Genomic DNA, 21,038 nt, shown 5'->3' with positions numbered 1-21,038 from the left:
ACATTTTTAGATTGGATAAAACTTCACCATTGTCTGGCCAACAGGAAAATCCGTTTCACAAAATACAATCATGATTCACACCATCATATTTCTTTTAACACAGCCGCAATGCCTTTCAAATGACTAACCATGCGGTTAACCACCTCGTAAGGAGTACACACGCACCAATATACCGGGGGCACTTTTAAATATCATTGCAAATGCCCATTACCATGTTTACACTCATTATAAGGTTCATCAATAAATAAAATTAACATAACACAAAAAAGAGGATGGGTTCGTGATTAGGTAAGAAAAAAACGTGATAAAAGAAAAGAAGCAGATTATAAATATTCGTTTCTGTCCATTACTTTGTTAAGGACCGGACTGGTTCGGATTGCATTTTTCTCAAGGAGATCATATGATATCTATTTCTCATAGATCATGTATTATATGGATCGGACTTGCCTGAGAACTTTTTTATGATCTCCACTAAGGAGAATCTGACTTCTCGAGATTATCCCTCAAGGCACTCTGCTGAAACAGTCCAGCCCTATAACATTATGACCAGTACCATGGCACACGAAACGAAATCACATCGAGAAATGCACAACCACAAAGTGTGTCATGACGATACTCTTTTTTTCTTCCATGCGGCTGACAGAGGAAACTTCCATAAGGAACCGGAAAGGTCGAATAAAAATGTGTACATAGCATTCAATGTCGACGTGCGACGACATTGGAGTATTAAACAATTGATTCACACTATTTTCAGTGACTACGTAATGCAATAAACATGGATCGTGCTTCCTGAGTATTGTGAAGTGAAGTATAACGTGGCCATCAACGGCCACAACACATAAATAATGAAGGCAAACTTCTCACTACAAGATCCAGCCTCTTCAATAGTTTTTCAGTGCTTCTCTTCTGACCTGCATGTCCGATAATCAGTCCACCAGAAAATATACGACTTTTCCGACGACCATAAAAAAATATCCTTTGTTCTCTATCACCACAAACCCCGGTAAATTTTCTCGTCTGAAATCGCAACTGTTCGCAAATCGAAGAAACCTGCTTCGAAGGTCACATATTATCTTGAAGGCAATTAATTTTCTTAACCTCTTGACACGTTTTGGTGAGAATGATTCCTAATCTCACCCGGCTTTGGGACATCAGCGGAAGTTAACAATGATTACATATCCAGAAAAGTTTTAGGAGGGTCAAAGCATTCCTCTTTTTCAATCTTTGGCGAATGAGGATAAGCCCAAACTCGGGCGCTACCTTTAGCGCTCACTTAGGCGCTAACTTGAGTGCTTTCTTTAGCGCCCGTTTAGTTTTTCTCCCCCTTCGCGGACGCTATTTCACTCGGACTGTGCCGAGAGGGCGTCGTCTCCTCTGGCTGACGGTCGCGTTCCGGCTTCCGCGCTGACTGTTTTAACACCCGTTCCTGAGGTTGGCGCTGGAGATCTCATTGGATTCTATCCACTTGGCTATTTCCAAGGGGACGGGCGGCCTCTGGATCACTCCGGCCTCCATCACGTTAGCGTTGCCGTTGGTGTTGGCGTTGCCGTTGGCGACCACCCCCGTCGGACTTCCTCCTGGCGCCGGGGACACGCCCTTCTTCCCGGTATCCTCCCCAGCAAGGATGAGCTCCCTCATCACATCCTCCGCGTTCGCCTTGATGATTCTCTGGCGGCAAACGGCGATGGCTCGGATGAAGTCGTCCTTGGGCGTTATGAATCGGTGCTCCATGAACACGGACTTGTCGTCCCAGTAGACCACCTGCAAGGAAATGGAACGGTCAGAACAGATTCTCAAGCTTAGTTTACGATCGGTGTTTAAGCGAACCTCAACTATAGCCACTTTTGTAGTACACATGTTTCTATGGAGAGGCATGAGGCCGCTGGAAGTTGTCTACGGTAAATGTCAACCGTCCAATTCAAAGTTCAAATGAACCCTACTGTCACGTTCATAGTTGACGCCAGAGCATGCGCACTATGTTTTAATTATCGAACTTAATTCCTTATCCACGAGCATCAGCGAAGTTGGACGATGATTGCTGAAGTTGCCGACATGCGTTCAAATTGGCAAACCAGTCGTCAACTTAATTATATTGTCTTAGGCTGAACTTTTGAAAATCCATGTTCAAAGACTGATAAACAATATTTTTCTCACAGTTTACTTTATGGGGATAAACAAGTGTCGGCTCATCTACGTAATCTTCAGGTACCGTTATCAGAAGATGTTCTGTGCCCGAAGAATTTAGGTATTACGCCTGTTTGTGGAAACCTGGTGGTACCAAGATAACAAATTGAATGAAAGTAGAGCGATGTCGGGTTTTTGAATCGTAAACCGCTAAAGTGAACTCGAATCTACGTTATGGCTTACGTACCAAGTTAATGCGAAAAAGGCGTTATCGAAGTGGGGATGTTTCCCTTTGCGAAGATGGCCGTGCTTGGCAATTTGCTCCTCTGCGTAGGACCGGAAAATACGACTCTGGAAAGGCCCACGCGAAGTCACTGTCTTTATTTTAATATATATTTTATATTTCCGGGTTTTTTGACTGAAACTGGCTGCATAAAAAGCGTTATAGACCTTGTGTCACAGACCATTCTAGGAAAGTGACGCTGAGGTCGCTGAGTCCTTATCTCATTCATGAATTACTGTGCATATGTACTCGGTCCGATCGCTAGGCTGAGTGTATCCCGCACTGGATGTGTCTCGTAGTCGCCAAATATCCCTGGTTTTTGTTTCTCTCACATTTCATCCTTCTGCAAAATCATAAAATTTGACATCGAGTGACTTACCCCGTCATTCTCACCTGATAAGTAGGGGGCAGTCGCCGTAAAAATGTACCGAGCTGCACATATCTTAAAATTAGAGCGAATTAAGAGAGTAGTCTATTGACTTGGTGTTCCAACAAATGAGACAAAAACTGGTCAAACAAAGCTTACCATGTAAATATTAGCTGCGGAAATTTGTTTTCTTAATCAATACATATTAACAGCAGAAACTTGTGGACAGAGGACGTAACATGGAAAAGACTACATAAAACAACTAAATTTCGCATATTCGAGGTGATAATATTTCGGGTAAGGAGCGGGGAGGTAAGGGTGAGATAGAGGGGATAACTCGCAGGGGGGCTGAAAGGCCGTGTGTGCTCAAAGAGTTCTGTTAAGATCATGGCTAAATGTAGAATTCCCACGGATGATGATGCTTTATGTAACTGCTTAAGTTGGTACATTTTTAATACTGACCGCAAATCAGGTTGTCGTTATGTAATATTCTAAGTCAGGGACGACATTTCATAATAAATTGAAATCTAACGCCGTAAATACTCGCTCAAAAAGCGTACTAACTTGAGCCAAAAGGAGTCGAGAGAGAATGCAAGCATTGTCCGCTGGTTTTTTCACTGCCTTTTGTTTATATCACAACAAACTTCTAGTTTTTATTAAAATGTTTGTTTTTGTTTCCCCCTGATGAGGCAAATCCTTGCGGAGATATACCTATTTAACGTTTAAATTCACCTTTCACTCAAGCACCGAAGAAAAAGTTTCCCTGTCGGTGGACTCGTATTCCTTATCCAAGAGTGGAAGGACATCCCTCCATCAAAACCAAGGCTAACCAGTAAAGTGCCGGAAGCATGCTTAATATATCCTATCAGTTTAACTTTGACGGCTTGCAAGCATCTCCAGTCAATAACCTCAGCGATATGACGGTATGCTATTTCATAAGGAGACCAATGAATCAAGTGACGTTAGTCTATATACTGGAGATTTGACAAATTAGACTGTATGAAATCTTAATATTGTAGCATTCCTCAAAATTTAGACTCAGAATTTAAGAATGAATGGGCGAAAGTAAATAGGTATCAAAAAATAACAGCATGAAAGAAAACACTATGCATATAATTAAAAATGAGCTTGTGGGTATTTGACAATAATTCTGACCTTTCATCGTATATAATTCGAAAGTAGAGTCAAATCATTATTTATGGCATGTTTAAAGAGCATGTTTCAAATCATTTTGTAAATAAGAAGCTTGATAAATTGGTATGCATAGAGTCATAAAAAAACAGCCAAAAAACAGCAGCAGAGTAGAGTAGACTAGTATGATTGTAATTACGATGTTACAGCAGGATAGCGAAGGTCAAATGAACGAATTCAAACAGATCAAACAACAAAAATCTATTGCCAACTAATGGAAACAGAAGGGATGATTTTATGGTACACATTTAGAGAGAAGACAGCATGTGAAAAATATAGTCGCCGACGTGAACTGGAAGAATAGCAGATGACCTCAAGTGAGAGAGATGCATTATAAAAATAATGAAAAGAGAAAAAGCAAAGAAATACGCAAAAAAATTAGCGATGGGAATATCGAGTTTAGTGCTCCTAATTGACAATTTGTTTCATCACCAAGTGATGATAGCAAAATTTGTCAAAACCTATGACGAGGATGTGGAATGAAATCTCTTACTGTGACTGCCTTCTTATTGCTCGGTTGAAGCTCCATGGCAAAATAAAGTTTGACATAGTTTTTTATATCCCGGTGAAGGCAAATGATTTTGAAACTTTGAAAATAGTTGCACTGTAATGCAAATTTTAGTGGATGGCTACTTTAAAAGTTTACTGTTGAGGCATCTCCTTTTTTCAGTTTCAAGTTGGCATTTTCTTGGAATGGCTTTCTTTTCTTTGGCATTAATTTCTTTTCAGGTACGTAAATTTTTTGGTGAAAACTTTTATAACTATCGAGTAACAAAAAAAGAAAAATGAATTAGAGGGAGAAAACTTGAAAAACAATATATAGTAACGTCTTGAACGGAATAGTGTGCCGTAGAACAGAAGAACGATTCTCTTATTTCAATCGTTCTGAATTACGGGTTGTTTTCATAAAGAGTCCGTAGAGAATGCACGCAGTCTTTTTGCTTCCAACGGCAGGAAAGTTGTTTGCGAAAAGGTGTCAGCGCTATCTCCCCTCCACTCCACCCCTTACGGCGCACTCACCTTGGAAGTGATCTTGTACAGCGTGAAGGGACGCAGGAACCGCCGGTATCGAATGGTGGCTGCTCCTTGAACCACAGCTCCTCCTTTCTCTCGTATCTTCCGGTAGAGACCGCTGCGCTCGTAAAAATCAACGCGGGCGAAGTCCAATTCCCTGAGGTACCTGGCGTTGTTCATGTGGTACAGCAGCGTGTCTATGTCGGTCGTTATGCACATGCCTAGGGAAGAAAAGGATGTTTACAGAGTTTATAAGGTAAACGGGAGTATTCTCTCCTAATCGTGGGCAATTTGGAGGGCATAAGTATTTTACCATTCGAACATCATGTATAATTACACTGGTGGTGGTGGTCGGAAAGGATTCCTAATGACCGTTCTTATCATCTGGGGAGTATAAATATAAAATAAAATTAAATGGGAAAGCACCTCTGGATTTTTTTAAATAGGACATTAAAATTGTAATCGCTAATCATGTAATTGATTGATTGTTTGACCAATGAAAAAATCGAGGAGATACGGAGAAGATAGTATAATGGAGAAAGAAAATTGTCATGTAAGCGCGGAAATTAAATATTTATTTAGATCAAAAGAAAGAAAATAATGAATTGAATACCGGATTTCTCAACCGGAAAATTAATGTTATAATATATCCATCAGTCTAATACCTGGAATAATAGAAGCAATATTTAATATAGTTGCTACTTTTTTCTGAAATAGTACGATATTTTACATTTCCGTCTTAATTGTACAATTCAAGGAATATTTCTTGAGCGAGGATAACAAGAATATTTAATTTTATATGGGAAATCCCCCTTTGGTCACCTAGCATTAGAATGGCAATGGATATTTAAAAAAAACTAGGGTAAACGCAGTATTGAGGCTTCTTATATTTAATAGTATAGAACGAGTATATTTTAATTCCAGATTTGCACAAATCAATATGGTTTTCGAAATCTATTGGTCTCAATTTTACAATTTTATAAATTGGACGAATGTGCAGGAAATCATCATAACATCGAGTTTGTAACCATCCGATTGCCCTTGAAGGCATATACGTGATGGTATACGAAATATCAACGCACACACATACACACAATATATAGTACCCGAAAAATCGCGTAGTTTGAATAAAACTGATGGTGCGGATGGTGAGGAGTTTCACCAAGACAAAAAGATTTTTCCTATTTTTGAACACATTTTTTGCAACGCCTCTGCGGGAGTCCTTTCGCCCATTAGAAAATTGCTGATGGTTCTTGGGATTACTGAGAAGTTTTCTTGCGTTGTCACAGGATTTTTGGTATTCTTTAAACTGTCGCATCCACGAACGCACCTTTTTCAGATCCATAGAATTATCGCTTTACGTTTCCTTCAAATTACGACTGAATTCAACAGGTTTTAAACCGCGCAAGTGGTAAGAGAACGATTGATTACACGCAGTTCTATTGCACTAAATAGAGCAAATTTCTGCATTAAAAACGCCTCTTACTCTAGTGGCAGATATATAAACCCTGAGTACTCTATAGCGCAGTCATCTATGCCTTGTGTTCGCAATGAGTGCTTGCATATTTTAAGCCCAACCACACGTTTCAATCAACTCCCATTCCCGAGAAAAGAAAAGAGATATCTTAGATCTGGCACGCACCTCGCACTTAAACCAGTTTTAGCACAGACCATAGTCATAGCAGCTTTACATTTGATGACATAATAATCCCTGCGAAATATTTACGATGGGTTGCTCTCACCTCTTTATCTTCTCCGTCTTACGCGCCAGTGGATTAACTAAGTATAAAAATGGCTCGCGCTACGGAAGAGATTAATTTCCGAGACATGAGGGCCACGTCCTTGGAGTCATACAACAGCAGATGCAATTTCTTCTTCCGAGAAACCAAACCTAATTCCGAGATTTTTTCAAAATTATCCCTTATTTTCAGCGCTTCCATGAGACCTCTTTCTTATTCCACTCGTCATAGTCCCCCTTCATTTGTCATTCAATCTGCCCATTCGATCGTCATCATTCTCTTATGCGCCACCCCATTTCCAATAATTCCATTTTTATATTTTTCTGTAATCGGCCCCCTCACTCACTACTATAGAGAGTCATATTCCAGAGATATCTTTCTTTAAGTGATTCATTACTTTCTGGCTTACATTGCCGACTGTGTGTAGGTTCTTTATTGTCTTTCTACTAATAATTTCCCTCATAATTCTTTCATCCTCGCCCATTCAGATATCCAAGCAAAATAATATTCATCCGCCTCTATAACTACATCTAGAACAAGATCTAGTTCCATTTCAAAGGCGGATGACTCCGTTAAAAGTTACTGTTGCGGTATCTCCCGCAGTTTCTTTGGAATTTGTCAAAGTATTAACACCATAAGTGTTTAAAGCTGGCTTTAACCTCGTGGACGGTGGCGCCTCGCGCACGACTACGAATGCATGTGACATTGTATGTACGGTATTTCGTCACAACATCTAGTTCCTTTAAAAGCCCCAATATTTCAGAGTTTAAGAGGACGCCTCGGTAGCTTAAGTGGCTAAAGCACTCGACCGGATATTGAGGGATCTGGGTTCGAGTCCCAGTCAAGGCGAATGATTTTTAGGCGATGAGGCGTTTTCCGGTATCGGGATTTTATTAGCGGCTTTCCCATTCAAGCTAACTGGAGCGGTTGACTTGCTCCCTCATTGTTTCGCATTCACCTTTGCTCTCCTAATATGTCATTTAGGTAGTCGTTCTTTGTTTATGGTTTGAATTTGATGTGCTCAACTATGGTATGGTATCCCAAGATAAAAGAGGAGCCGTGTTCCTACGTGGGTTGGAGGGAACATTTTGATTGATTTCAGAGCGTCATCGCATGGGATTGGTGGGAAATCCCTACTGATGCCACTACCGAAAGGAATGAAGTTGGTTCCCTTACTTCTCATTACGTATCGGGAATTGGAGATATGACCTCTGGCGAGGTTAAAAATGGCATTCGAGATGATCCACCTCACACAACCTGTCGCTCCGTTTGATAGGATGCCGATATAGTGGGAAAAAATGCGGGTTATTTGTTCTATATTACAATGGTACCTCGACTTGGAATCATAATTCTTGCCCGTCCTTTGCATTTTGAAATACAATGCTCCCTTTCGTCTATGGAAAATCAATTAATCTGAGATTACTTATTTTTTAAAAAAGTATAAAATGTCATTTTGTGCAATTATTACGCATTTTTATTCATGAAATCTTTCATTCTGCATTCTTCTTAAAAAAATAAATGTTCCATGAAATAAAATACAATTTCCTCTGGCTGGTTTTAATTTATTTTGTTGACATAGTCCCCCTCATTGGTGATACGAGCTTCGTTGACAAAATTTGACAATGACAACGTTCTAGTAGGAGCGTAAAAGTAGTATAAGAGAAAGCAAAATGTTTAAATCGATATGGCTTTTTCACGAACAATATTGCAAAACGGTTTCACAGGAGAGTGAATCATAGTGCGATTTTTGATGTTTACAGGTTCTGCGTCGCGGGATACATCGTTTGTTACTATCTTCATGTTAAACCACAGTGGGGGATAATGCTTTGCTCTCAGGCCTGAAATATATAAAAAGCCCTAAGCGGCAGACATCGAACGGTGGTGGGAGAGACGAATCGTATCGCGCGAATCCTATAAATAATTGCTTAATGATATGTTTTGATCGAGTGGCGTCGTCCAGCACCGAAGGGTTCGGGGGAAAACACTTGGCCAGGTGATGTTGATCCCCCTTCCGAAAGAATCACACATACGACCGGGGACTAATATACAGGATCTGTCCCAGAAACAAGTAAAATAAATCCGAGGAAAAAATTATTGCTAGCTCAATTTACAAATTATTGAAATTCCTAGCAAATAGCAAGCACCCTTGCGCATCGATGCCGATTGCAGCATCTCTGTCAGCCGCAATACGCTTCCTAGAAGGCGTCGACGGGAACCTCGTCCATGTACCTCGTCACGGCCTCATTGACGTTATCCAGTGTTCCAAAATGGTTGCCTTTCAAGCTCCATTTTATTTTTGGGAACAAAAAGAAGTCCGGCGGTGTCAAAATCGGGGCTGTAGGGCGTATGGGGCTGCTGCTCGTCCGAGAAAACGTCAACGAGGTCACGCGAGATTGTCAAACAAGCAGCCTTCTGGTCTCCCGGCAACGCCTTGGTGACTATCTTTGCACGCACCTTTCTCATGGATAAATATTCCGTTGGAATACGATGCACTATTATTTCTAGAGTATTGCACCCTTCTGCTAACATTCTGGCACCCAGGCGTCAATCGACATTGAGCATGTCTCTCACGTTTTGCACATTTTCGTCGCACTGAGTCGCTTATGGATGTCCAGGGTGTTCCTCGTCTTCAACGTCCTTTTTACTCCCCCCCCCCCCGGAACATCTTTTGCCAGCGGTAAACCATTTCTTGCGACACTGATTCACCTCTTAACCCGATTTTCTGAGCTAAACACAAATTTTGTCACGTATCGTTACTCCATAGAACGTGGAATCGTGAATTTGTTGCGCGACGCACGAAAAAGGGTCGAGTCTAGCAGCGATTCGCACACTATAACGGCCTGCAGACATCTGATTCGGGGCGCGTTGCTTCCCGAAGATCTCTCACCAGAAATCCCCTACTTCATCCTTCCTCGTCGGTGGGAAAAATCATTGTACTTATTTTTAGATCAGACCCTTTAGGCGAAAATTATTCCCGTGAGCGATTCAATTCAAGCCATATAAGAGTCGAATGAGGAATTGTATGATGGAAAGGATCTCTCACAGCGTTGCATGGGTAAAGATTTTGCTCAGTATTACGTCCGAAAGAACGTCAGATCCAATCCGTATCAAATTCATCTTGTGGCGTCCTTACAACTCTCAATATAATTTCGAGAAAATTTCGCGTGCGAATACTGGATAGGGCTTTTTGCAACAAGTCCTATATTTAGTTGTCGTTACATCATGGACTTTACCCCTTATTTGAATTTTTATTCCTGCTTTTAAAAATATATTATGTCACATTCAGCAGAGCATACCCATTAGCAATCGACTTCACTTTTAAACTACAGTCGTTAGATAGTAGTTAGCATTTCTGTGTAATATAAAATGGCTAATTTGGCATTGTTTTTGGACCAAAAAAATTAAATAACAAAATTAATTTAAGAAAAACGTTCAGTAATAACTTCTATCACCAATGAGAGCGAGTTTCAAGAAAGAATAAAGCTATGATACCCTAAATAGTAATTGAAATTGGGATTTAATAATAATGTATCCTTCACGCCCTTGTGATAAATGTATAAATATTATGGAAATTAGTTATATGGATAAGAATTACTTATCGTCACAAAATATATTATTCAATCAATAGGCCTCATTTTTCCATCTCTTTAACTGTCCAGAGTTTAAATCTTCCGTGTGACTTGTATTATAACTCACAGTCACCTTATTCTCATTCCGCTGTGCAGCAACCTATTGCTATCAACTCTCATGGCTCCACGATATGCTCACCACTGATTGACAGGTTATATGCCACTAGTAGGGAAAGCTGAGTCTGCTCTAACCTCTTTCCGGTGAAAAGTCTCGTATGATTCTCAAAGCAATACTTGGCATGTGTCATACGACTCTTGAGTCACTCTTTTCCCCTCTTAACTCTGTACGCTACTTGGTAAAAGAGTACTTCGGCGCACGTAACATGTGGTGTAGCATGGGAGTAGGGTGACAATAGTAGTCAATATCACACGTGTAGAAATAGCTGCTGAAATGAAGACGCGAAGGAGATTGAAAATACAAAATTAGGCCTATCCAAGGGCAGGGGTGAGAAGTTTGGCGATAAGAGTTTTAATTAGTCGCGTACAAGTTGCGAAAGGACGCCAAAAGGTAAGTGCGAGTCGAGACGGGAATTTTTTAGGCCAACATTATTCACGGAATGTTGTCCACGACCGATGCCAGAGTTGTGACGTCAAAGCCTCGATTAATCCCGACATTTTTTACGAAAACGAGGCGCCAAAACTTCGCCATTGTTGAGGAACGACCGTGAACCCTCCTTGATTTAAAAAGAGCACAATATTGCCCAGCCTCATCAATAATAACCAAGTTTTGACGTCAAAGCGTTAAATAAATCCCATTTTTTGCCAAAAAAAAGGGATTTGTCAAGACTGTGACGTCTCAATCTAGCTTTCACATCGGATCAAAAAGTTGTTCATCCTGGAATAGGTTCTTTTGTTGCTACGGTAATTATTATAAATTTTCATCATTATTATTAACATTAAAAATATTAAAACATTAGTTGTGCATGAACGAATATTAATTTTTATGTTTCAGAAAATTGTTATCTTTCTCTCGCGGTTTCCGTAGTTTATAGAAAAATCAAAAACATGAAATATTTCGTGTGAAATGTAGAGGTATTATTATACCTCTACATTTCATACAAAATACCTGGTAAATGCATTGAAAATCATGTATTTTCATGTAACTCACCGTGAAGCTTATTTTATTTCATTGAAATTGAATCGAAAATTTCTTCATGTGGATTTTATGCATCATCAGGAACTTTTATTTTCCATATTTTGTATTCAAATCCAAAATTTACTAAAATCGAATTGAAGTTTAAGGGAAATATGAAAACGTTTGAACAAATTTCACGGTCCATTTTGCCATAGAATTCATATTTCAAGCAAAGTAAGTTTCTAAAAATCAATAAAGGTGAACTGGATCAAATTATAATTCTTCTGGAATCTGGGCTTCGGTACCATAAAGAATCAAGCTCAACACATGAATACTTATAACACACACGTATTCGGGTTGTTCGTGCCATATAAAATCCTAATCTCTTCCACCGATGTGAATCAAAATACTGCGAATAACCATTGATACCGTAAGAACATGACTGACCCATACTTCGTAGTTTCAGGCTTGACTTCGTGGAATTTACCAATTACGGAAAGAAAAATACAGCTTTGCTAATACCAATTAATGTTTTAATCTTACGATCTGGGTTTCAATTCATACTATCATCATCAGGTAAAACTCAATAAAGTACCTAATGATGACATTATATATTAAAATCCGGACCGTAAGATTAATACATTAAGTGGAACAAACAAAGTTGTACTTTTCTTTCCGTGTTGACTGACTTAAATTACCTTTGGACCCTTTATCCGTACTCCACGATTTCACCCACTTAATTAATATGTGAGACGTTTAAAATCATCGAAATATCAAAGTGTCTCAGCTCCTATGCACATAACTCTAATACGTTTCCACTTGGCCCAGAAAACAATGCTTCATTTAGACCATCGGGCGCACTGATTGCGGAAAATTTCATTGAGCCAGTAACCTACCAGCCCCACTGGGCAGGTGCGTTCTCGAATCTCATCCGCCACTACACAACCTCCTTCGGTCGCAAACACTTTTACTGACGCGTAATGTTTTTACATTTTCTAAATACTTATTGTGGCACAAAGAGAAAAATTTCGAAGCCATGGATTGACGTCGGTCGATGCAGCTGCGACGCTCAAATGTGGAGGAAGTCTCACCATAGACTGAGGTTGGCGTGAGGATACCGACTCTCCGCTTGAACCGCGCCACGAAGACGCAGAGGAACATCCGGAGGAAGTAGTGAAGCTCGAAGGCGGAGTGCAGGATGAAGAGGAAGAGGAGGAAGCCGGATATGATGTAGCATGCCACCTCCATGGGGTTTCCGCCCTCCCTGGAGCCGCTAGACTGACTCCCGTCCATGGCGCCCATTAGTCCGCTCCGCCTTAAGGAACAGCGGAGCCCCTTGCTATAGGGAAGAACAAAAAAGGCGTTATTTAAAATCACCAGTCGGTTCCAAAAAAGGGATTACAGCTTACAACGAACTATAGCATACACAGGACGGGAACAGGCCGACGGTTTGGGCGGGACTGTGCTGCCAAAGGGTAGAAAATACCATCCTCCCAGGGTATACCTGATAAGTCCCCTATGTAAGGGGATGGTACAGGTTCACGAGTGACAGATCTCAGCTAATCTAGCTTAAAAAATAGACCCCATACTAAAATGCTACCCTCAACCCATGGTGAAAGTCAGCAGTTTCATCATTAGGCATTGGTGGCGCAGACCGAGTGGGTCGGCCCGTCACAGCTGCGGGCGAGAGTGAACTTAATGGTATCGGCCGCAGTACTTCAATGTAGGAGGCAACGGGAAACCACCACATTATTCTCCCTAGAATATGCAGCCTTTACTTGCATTCAATTGCAGTAGAATGGAAAGATATGGGTTGCAGTAAACCAATCCTAGGATTGAAATACTGATGATGAGATATTGGTGTCTATATCGAGTATATCGAATTTATAATTTGCAATCACTAGAAAGCCCATCAGTAAACCTAGCTTTATTTTTAGTATGACACTCAAAGAAATGTAAGTCTAGTATAAAATAAGAGAAGGAAATCGTATCAATTTTCACACATGCTCACAAAATAAGGAGAGATGCTCTTAAAATGGTTAACGCTCTGATTTGTAGTAGGTATTCAATTGATCGAGATGACATATTATTCAATGACGTACTCTTTCGGCATAGGCGCCTACATGGTGCAATGCTAGTCAACTCAAGAGTATGGCAGGTGTCGATTCATAATCATGAAAGATTCATCTGAGTTTAAGGTTATCTTAATCTTTAGTTAGCTACAAATATGAACGAATGTAAACCAACTCAAACTATGGGAATAATATTAACTACAGGTACACGCAATACAATATGTAAGTATAAAATACTTCTCTAAGAACGATATACGAGCTGATGGTAAAAAGAAAGACAGTAAAATCAAGGTTAGATCAAATAAGGACCACATGCTAGGACTACGCGGAATGCACATAGAAATATATTTTTTCACCCTAATTTGGCCGTTTACGGTTATTCTGATCCCTTGTAATTTGAAGGTAAAATGGAATCTTAAAGCTATCGGTTCTACATTCGAACTCTATAATCTTACCTTCGGATGCATAAAAAAATAAGGAAAAATGCGACGGCATTAGCAGCAAATTGAAATGGTTGGTTTAGCATGAAAATAAAAAAATGAATGGACTTGAATAATTTATGATCTGAAATCTATTGCATGTCTTTTGATGAAGGAAGAATGGGAGAGCTAAATTAAACTAGGATAAAAGATACTTGAAATCAAGAATCATGGTATGCAGAAATTTCTCGAAATTATAGGATTTACTAATTAGGAAAATGAAAAAATGTATGATCAGGGCATTGACTCAGCTCGCTATGCTATGCTGACGCAGATTCCCTGTGAAATGGTGTGAATGACGTCATAAGCTGGAAGTATGCATTCCATTGCGGGTAACAACAGCTCTGCTGGTGTTTTGTTATATTCTCTGCTAAAAGCAGATTAAAGATTATAAAAATGTATTATTGTGGTTGCAGCTACACGGAGGAAGGAAAATCTCTCAGGAAAAAGGCATTGAAGGAGTGCTGCTTGATACATATTATGGCAACGCGGAGGTCATTTCGAATAACAAAAACTTTCGCGTATTCATCGATCGCCTTTCGCACGAATATCTTAATTGGCATGCTAACTGCACGCAGTACTATTCAGACCGCATGCATTGGAATGGGAGCAAGGTCTTTGCGGCGGGCGTAATTATGTCGATCATGAAAAAGTGCTCATAATGCGAAACCCTCGGATGGAATGTTTGATAACGACTTCGTAGAACTTTTATGGTTTTTGTTGGAAATGAACATCATTTTTTCAACAATTCTAAAGGACAGAAATTTCTTTCCTTGTAAACTTAATGCATAAACCAAAACTCTGGTTTGATAGATCATGAATTAAATTTCTACGAAAAAAAACTGTGGGTTGAAAAATTGGTGAAAAATTCTCGCTGTATGATTTCTTCGATGGGTGCAAAAAGTGCAAAAACAAAGATATTTTGCACTTAATATGGGAAAATTTTTATTTGTATTAATTTGTTTACTTAAAATCACCAAAAAATTTGGGCATGAGGGAATATTCCCTACAGACTCGATTGAAGAGCTTGAAAATATAATTATCAGGATAGTAGCACTGTATCTGTTTTATTATATTGCTTCACATAGACTTTCAAATTATTCATTTATTCATTTTTGTTATGATTAAGGTCTTAGTCGTACGCAATGATTAATTATTATCTCCTGGTAGAAAGTCACAATCATATTGCCTCATCATATATGTTGCGTTGGACATTAAATAATATTGGCGAAACATGAAAAGGGGCTAAGGAATCCTTGTAACGGATTTCGGGTAAGTTCATATTTGGGCATTAATGCTGTGTAAACCACGAAAAATTCATGCTAACATTTAAGAAACCTTTTAGTTTCTTCGTAAGTCAGCAGCAGGGACCTTTGAAATAAGCTTAGGTAACTTAAATAAGCTAAGTAACTTAAACTGGTAAGAAGTTCGACATTTCGCCTTAAGTCTACCTTATGTCGTCTATCTATCCTTAGCGTTGTGTGTTTCGCAACTGATTTGTTGTAGTGGAATAGGGAACTCAATTAAGTATTCTAGTTGCTTCTATAAAATATCCATTTTTAACCCTTCCATTAGATTTCAGGAACGCATTGAAGAATGAAACTGTTGAACCTTAACCACGAGGCGTGTCTTATCTTAATGCCGGTGACGTGTTTTCCTATTGAACCGTCTGAAGTTGGGTACGAAAGACTCAAGCTTCGTTTCTATAGCGTAAGTTTGACTTTCCGAAGTTTGAAAGCCTTTGATCATGTAAACTTCACTTCAAACATGGACTTTCAACACTTTTTACGTGCTTTTAATTCATGGTAGATCTATTCCGTCAAAATAGAATAACTTTTTAGCACTCAATTGATATTTTCACGAGATAGATTTGAACTTTCGATGAAAGTTTCCGTAACGATTCATGAGTTGTTTTTCGCAAAGTTTTTTATCCTTCGACTGAGCATTAATTGTATAGGTCTGAAAAATATCCTCAAGGGTAGCTTCATAGTGGCGTGGATATAATTAATTTATCTTCTAGTTTGTTCATTTTCCTCCAAATGCAAATGGAGTAGGTACCTATTGAATTATACCGCAATAAAATATTCCATGCCAAGAAATAATATCATATAATGATGATTTAAAATATCGTTCGTAGCAATATTTTTATATCTATTTTACAAGGGATTCTGGAGCAAAATCGAGACTGGACGGAAAAAAATAAATTACATTTCTTATAAATTAATATAGCTCGTTAAACTTTAATAGCTTGGACTAGGAAACCATTTTGAGAGGCAGTTTTGGTAGAAACGAACCTTGGTGGAGAGATATTATTATTATCTGCGCAATGATAGTTGTACGGAACATATTTTTTATTTGTAAACAATACTTATTATATATCATGAATGTGATGTATATTCAAATTTCTACTCGGTTATCTAAACACGAATAATAAATATAAATGCTACTAGTTGAAGAGTTTTTATTTTTATTATTAATATTTTCTTTAACCTACAATCACCCTTAAATCTAATTTTGTCGCAGTTGGCTGTCTAGTGGTGTTTGTATGTGGAAATTGCGATTAGAAAGAAACAAAAAAACTCCAGTGAGTTTCACCTTGAGAACGAAGGATGTTCTTCTGACGTGGGATAAGTACTTTCAGCCACGTTGCCAAACGGAGCCATTTTTGTGTAAACGATGAAACTTAAAGAAATAAAACACGTATTCGCAAAAGTGAATACCAAACATGGAAAATGAGGCGTACGTGGGAAGGGTAGAAGAGTAATTTTTATGAGGGAGTATTCTATCGATCCCAGAACTAGATTTCAACCTTTCAGCGTTGCCATTGGTGAATTCAATTACCGAATTTACTTTGAGGTAAATCATTGAAATATATCAGATGGCTACAAATGTGCAAAATTGTTACATCCGAACTGTAATCTAACACTCGGAGAGGACGATGCTAGCTTCTTCATTGCCAAAACGCGACTCACATCAGACTTATCTCTCCGATGTGCTCCCAGTAAAAGTGGGCTGGAGGATCGTGTTAGAGTGGTGGCCGTTTTTCTAGGTTTCCACCCCGAGGGACTGAGTTTGAACCCCAACGGTGGCAGGATTATTCAACGACATCTCGATCACCACTTTGCTAAGTGAAAGCCACGACGAATGAAGTACACCTTCCGTCGAATCCGACTTTAAATTGTGTTTAACCTCTGGTTGTCGTACGTTAAATGCGCCGACTCCTGTTACCTCTCCACCTTTCCCTCATACCCTGATATCCTCAATTTACACACTTTTCTCCAATGGTGTATATAACTTGTGCTGTCGGTCGTCTCCCCTTATAACTAACTACTTCGATGGGATTGGGCCAATTATTGCCTCTGGAATCCTACTTCGGGAAACGGGATAGAATATGGGATAAACACGGGATAGAGGTGGAGAGAATACCGGCTTTGGAATCAGACTACTCTATCAAAGAAATATGCCCAAGGGGTCACAAAATTTAACGTCCCATCCGACGGACGACGCACTCACTTGAAGTGCTCTCAACTTAGCTCCCAAGTATATAGATTGGTGACCACTGAAAAATTTGTCACCACTTGGATTCGAACATGGGCCCTCGGGATGGAAAGCCAGTAAACACTAGCCATCACACCAACGAGGTGATGATGTACTATTTCGGGAATTTGCGGTGGATTTTGCGGGGAATATTTTATTTTTTTCGGAGGACTGTAAAAAAAAACAGAGAATTGCTCCCCCCTCGTTCGGATGTCTGGGATATTATATATAGTATGTATATCTTTTACCCCGAGTGGGCGTTCTTTTCGTTCCACTCCCGTCTTATTTGTCCACTTCGTCCGACCCTCTCCGTCGTTCAAACATCGCCCTAAGCGAGAATACCACCGCCGCCGGCGGTCACTCTCACTCACCCGCGCTTTCCACCTGCGCCCCGCGGTCAGTGTCGTGTGTTTTTCTCAAAGCCTCCGGGGCGACCGTGAAGCCAGCCGCTGACTAAACACGGGAGGCATTGGCGACATTCTCTGACCGCGAGGTCACCCTCATATGAGTAGCCTCAACCTCATACGGAAGGGCAAGGCGGAGAGGAAGTAATGGGAGAACGTTAAGCACACTGGCATTGCGGCTAGCTCGGGTACTTCCCTCTCGTCGGCGGAATTTGACTGCGCGGTCGAAGCAAGAAATGCAATGGAAACGGGAGAATTAAATTACGCCTCTCGCGAAGTCCCGCATTATTTCCGCTGACGCGGCGTTGAGGAGGAGAGGCTCTGTTTCTGCCATTGACGTTCTGTAAAGCGATTCAGGTATCGATATAAAACATTCCTATCGTTAACGATCTCTTCTATTGCAGTAGTAGTAGTTTTAGGGGAAGCGACCGACAGCTAAGGTCATTTGCACCATTAGGAATGAATGGGAAAGGAAGGGTGGAGAGAAACCCGGCGTCAACATTAGCCTAATATTAATGGAAGGCGCCAAGGGGTCCGCAGTTCAACGTCTCATCCGACGGACGTCATACTCACTCAAAGTGCTCTCCACAAAGCACCTCAAATAGGGATCGGGATACCACTGAAAAATATCTGCTCCGGGATGCGAACCCGGGCCCTCTCGGTGGGAAGCCTATACTTTAGCCACCGCACCATCCCAATTCCCGATCTCTTCTATTTCCATAGACTATCGTTTATTAAACAGGGTTCCCTACGAACCCTAGGATTTCGCGAGAGATCTCTTGGGTTTTAACGAGAAGGGTAATAAAGTGACTAGGCTGTTTGGAAAAAGGAAAAAAGAAAAGCCTTAAGATAAAAACAAGTTAATGGTAATTTGTCGAAGTAAGGAAGGTAATCTTAAAAAAAGGCCAGGGGAAAACACATTGGTACAAGTAGAAAGTTTGTTATTTAAGTAATAATATGGATAGATGGAACAAGGGTGATATTGTAAGCAGAGAATAGGGATGGCGAAGAAGACTTTCTGTCTGAAGGAGGAGAAAATATTGATTACTAATATTGAGCCTAGACATAAGGAAGCAATTCATTAAAACTTATGTCCTAAGCATGTTACTTCAACTGTGTTGCTTAGTCACTTTAGGAGCAGTGGAGAAAAGAAGATTAAATGACGCGAATGTACGGTTTCACCGAAAAGACCAGAGATGAAAAACGAGAAGCATGTGATTGAAAACGTCAGCGCAAGAAACTATGAAGGAATGAAGAGAATGGAAGGGAGCGGAGTGGATAGGAAAACCACTAGAAACTAATCCTCGGATTGAGGATCCATAAAAATGAGGCAAATCATATTTAAAATTTCTCTTGTGAGTAATTTTCCAGTTGAATTACAAGTTCCAAATGTTACTACACACGTGCTGGGCATTCGCAGAAAACTCTCGTCACTTAATAGTTAAGTATCCAACGAAGTCATTTGTTGTTCTTAAATTTGATAGCATAATCATTGTAGGGAAAATATTCACCTACATACTTACGGTGCTGGTGTAAAACTGCCTTTTGGTGAAATTTGTCTTTACCACTAGGTATGGGGCTAATTATTTTGCCTAAATGAAAACCTCCGTATATTAATACAGGTAATATTCAGAATAGCCAATGTCACTTACACTTTATACAGAAATAATGTGGTCTCTGACGAAACTCGGTGGGAACGACCCGTTAGGGAAAGATAAACACTTGATTTCTTTTCCGCTTGCGATTTTCCTTTAAATTAACGGATCTTCGACACATAAGGCTGTTGACAGCAAGGTCATCATGCACCTGGCCAGATCTTACGTCGAGATTGAAACCGTAATTGGATTTACCGAAGAGGGTCAATAAAGTCTTGTGGACGAAGTTTCCGCACAAGTGGTATCAAAGCATGACTAGTACTAAGAATTTCATCGGAGCCTTAAGAGATTGGTTCGGGGTTCTATTTGGAAAATGGTGGACTCGTGACTCACAGTACAGGTTTCCAAGTGGCATTTGGCCTAATTGAATACTCGAACTCATATGCGACTTAACTTGTGGTGTCTCTAACACAATACCTCACAGAAAACAGAGCATACGACGCCTTGGTATTTAGTATCATGGCTACCAACTTTTGATGTCTTAGAGGTTCGGTAAATAATCTAAATTATGTTTTAAAATATCCTTCAAGTCCTTAGGTACTTCAGTCGCAATTTATATTTTTGTATCAATGCTTTCCATTATCACCTCGCAACCATTTCGCGCTGCATTACTGTGTTGTCATAACGACCACGCCTTCAAGCCATGTTCATTTCTGAATGATAAGTTCACACAACTTTATGGGAAGAATGTGTTCCTCCCCTTGAACTCTTTTTCGTAAGATTCTCATTCTATTTTCGTGTAAGCTCACGTGCAAGTTTCACTACAATTTGGCCCTTGCGTTCGCTTAAAGTTCTATATTAATATGGATAATCTACCGGTTAAGGTAGATTTTGGATGAGCACAGGCTACAAAACGGTACAACGATAATTTCCTTGTATCTAATACAAATAATAGAGGGGCGAACGTTAGGCAAACGAGGAAGGTTGGGAATAGGCAGGTTGGAGGGAATGAAGGGAAGAAGGAAGTATGGTGAATTGAAGAGGGGCTTATTGTGGGGTTGGAAGTCAGCGGTTGGAAATATAGTAAAGTTTTATATAACTACGAATTCACGAAGGAATTATTTCAATAATGCATGGAAAGAGAGTCGAGATTTGAAAACTAAAAACTTACGCAGTAGGCATCCATTGGAAGAAAACCAATGAAAGTACACACACACACTTGAAAGATCTGAAATAAGTGTTCCTGAAATATATGCAGTAATTGGATCTCTATATCAGGCCGGACTTACTGTTTGGGAGGCATAAGCGCAGTGTAATCGGTGTTATCTTAAGGAAACTAAAATATATTATGAAAATATACGAAATATTTTCTATTGTTTCAGGCTTCACTTCGTGGAAGTATTTAATATCCATACTAAAAAGAAAGATTTGTACTTTTCCATATATTTAAAAACTTTGGAGAAGTACAAGTCTTTCTTTTTAGTATGGATATGAAATATTTTTTATTTCCACCTTTTGGAATTTAATTA

General features: G+C 39.7%; 1 protein-coding gene across 1 annotated transcript in view; it reads right to left on the bottom strand.

Annotated features, from left to right (window-relative positions):
• Nucleotides 1-212: 212 nt before the first annotated feature.
• Nucleotides 213-21,038, bottom strand: part of LOC139697590 (protein THEM6) — a 126,561-nt gene continuing 105,735 nt past the window's right edge. Inside the window, exons 3-5 of the mRNA XM_071596362.1 lie at nucleotides 12,514-12,761; nucleotides 4,986-5,200; nucleotides 213-1,761 (exon numbers count right to left, since the gene is read on the bottom strand). Of these exons, the coding sequence (XP_071452463.1) occupies nucleotides 1,414-1,761; nucleotides 4,986-5,200; nucleotides 12,514-12,724 (774 nt within the window). The 5' untranslated portion in view covers nucleotides 12,725-12,761 and the 3' untranslated portion in view covers nucleotides 213-1,413. The remainder of the gene's footprint in view (nucleotides 1,762-4,985; nucleotides 5,201-12,513; nucleotides 12,762-21,038) is intronic.

This window comes from Hetaerina americana, unplaced genomic scaffold (genome assembly GCF_022747635.1).
Source record: "Hetaerina americana unplaced genomic scaffold, ioHetAmer1.1.p SCAF_8, whole genome shotgun sequence".
NCBI classification, from domain to species: domain Eukaryota; kingdom Metazoa; phylum Arthropoda; class Insecta; order Odonata; family Calopterygidae; genus Hetaerina; species Hetaerina americana.
Note: the sequence above shows the minus strand (reverse complement) of the source record. Positions and strands in the feature narration are given on the sequence as shown.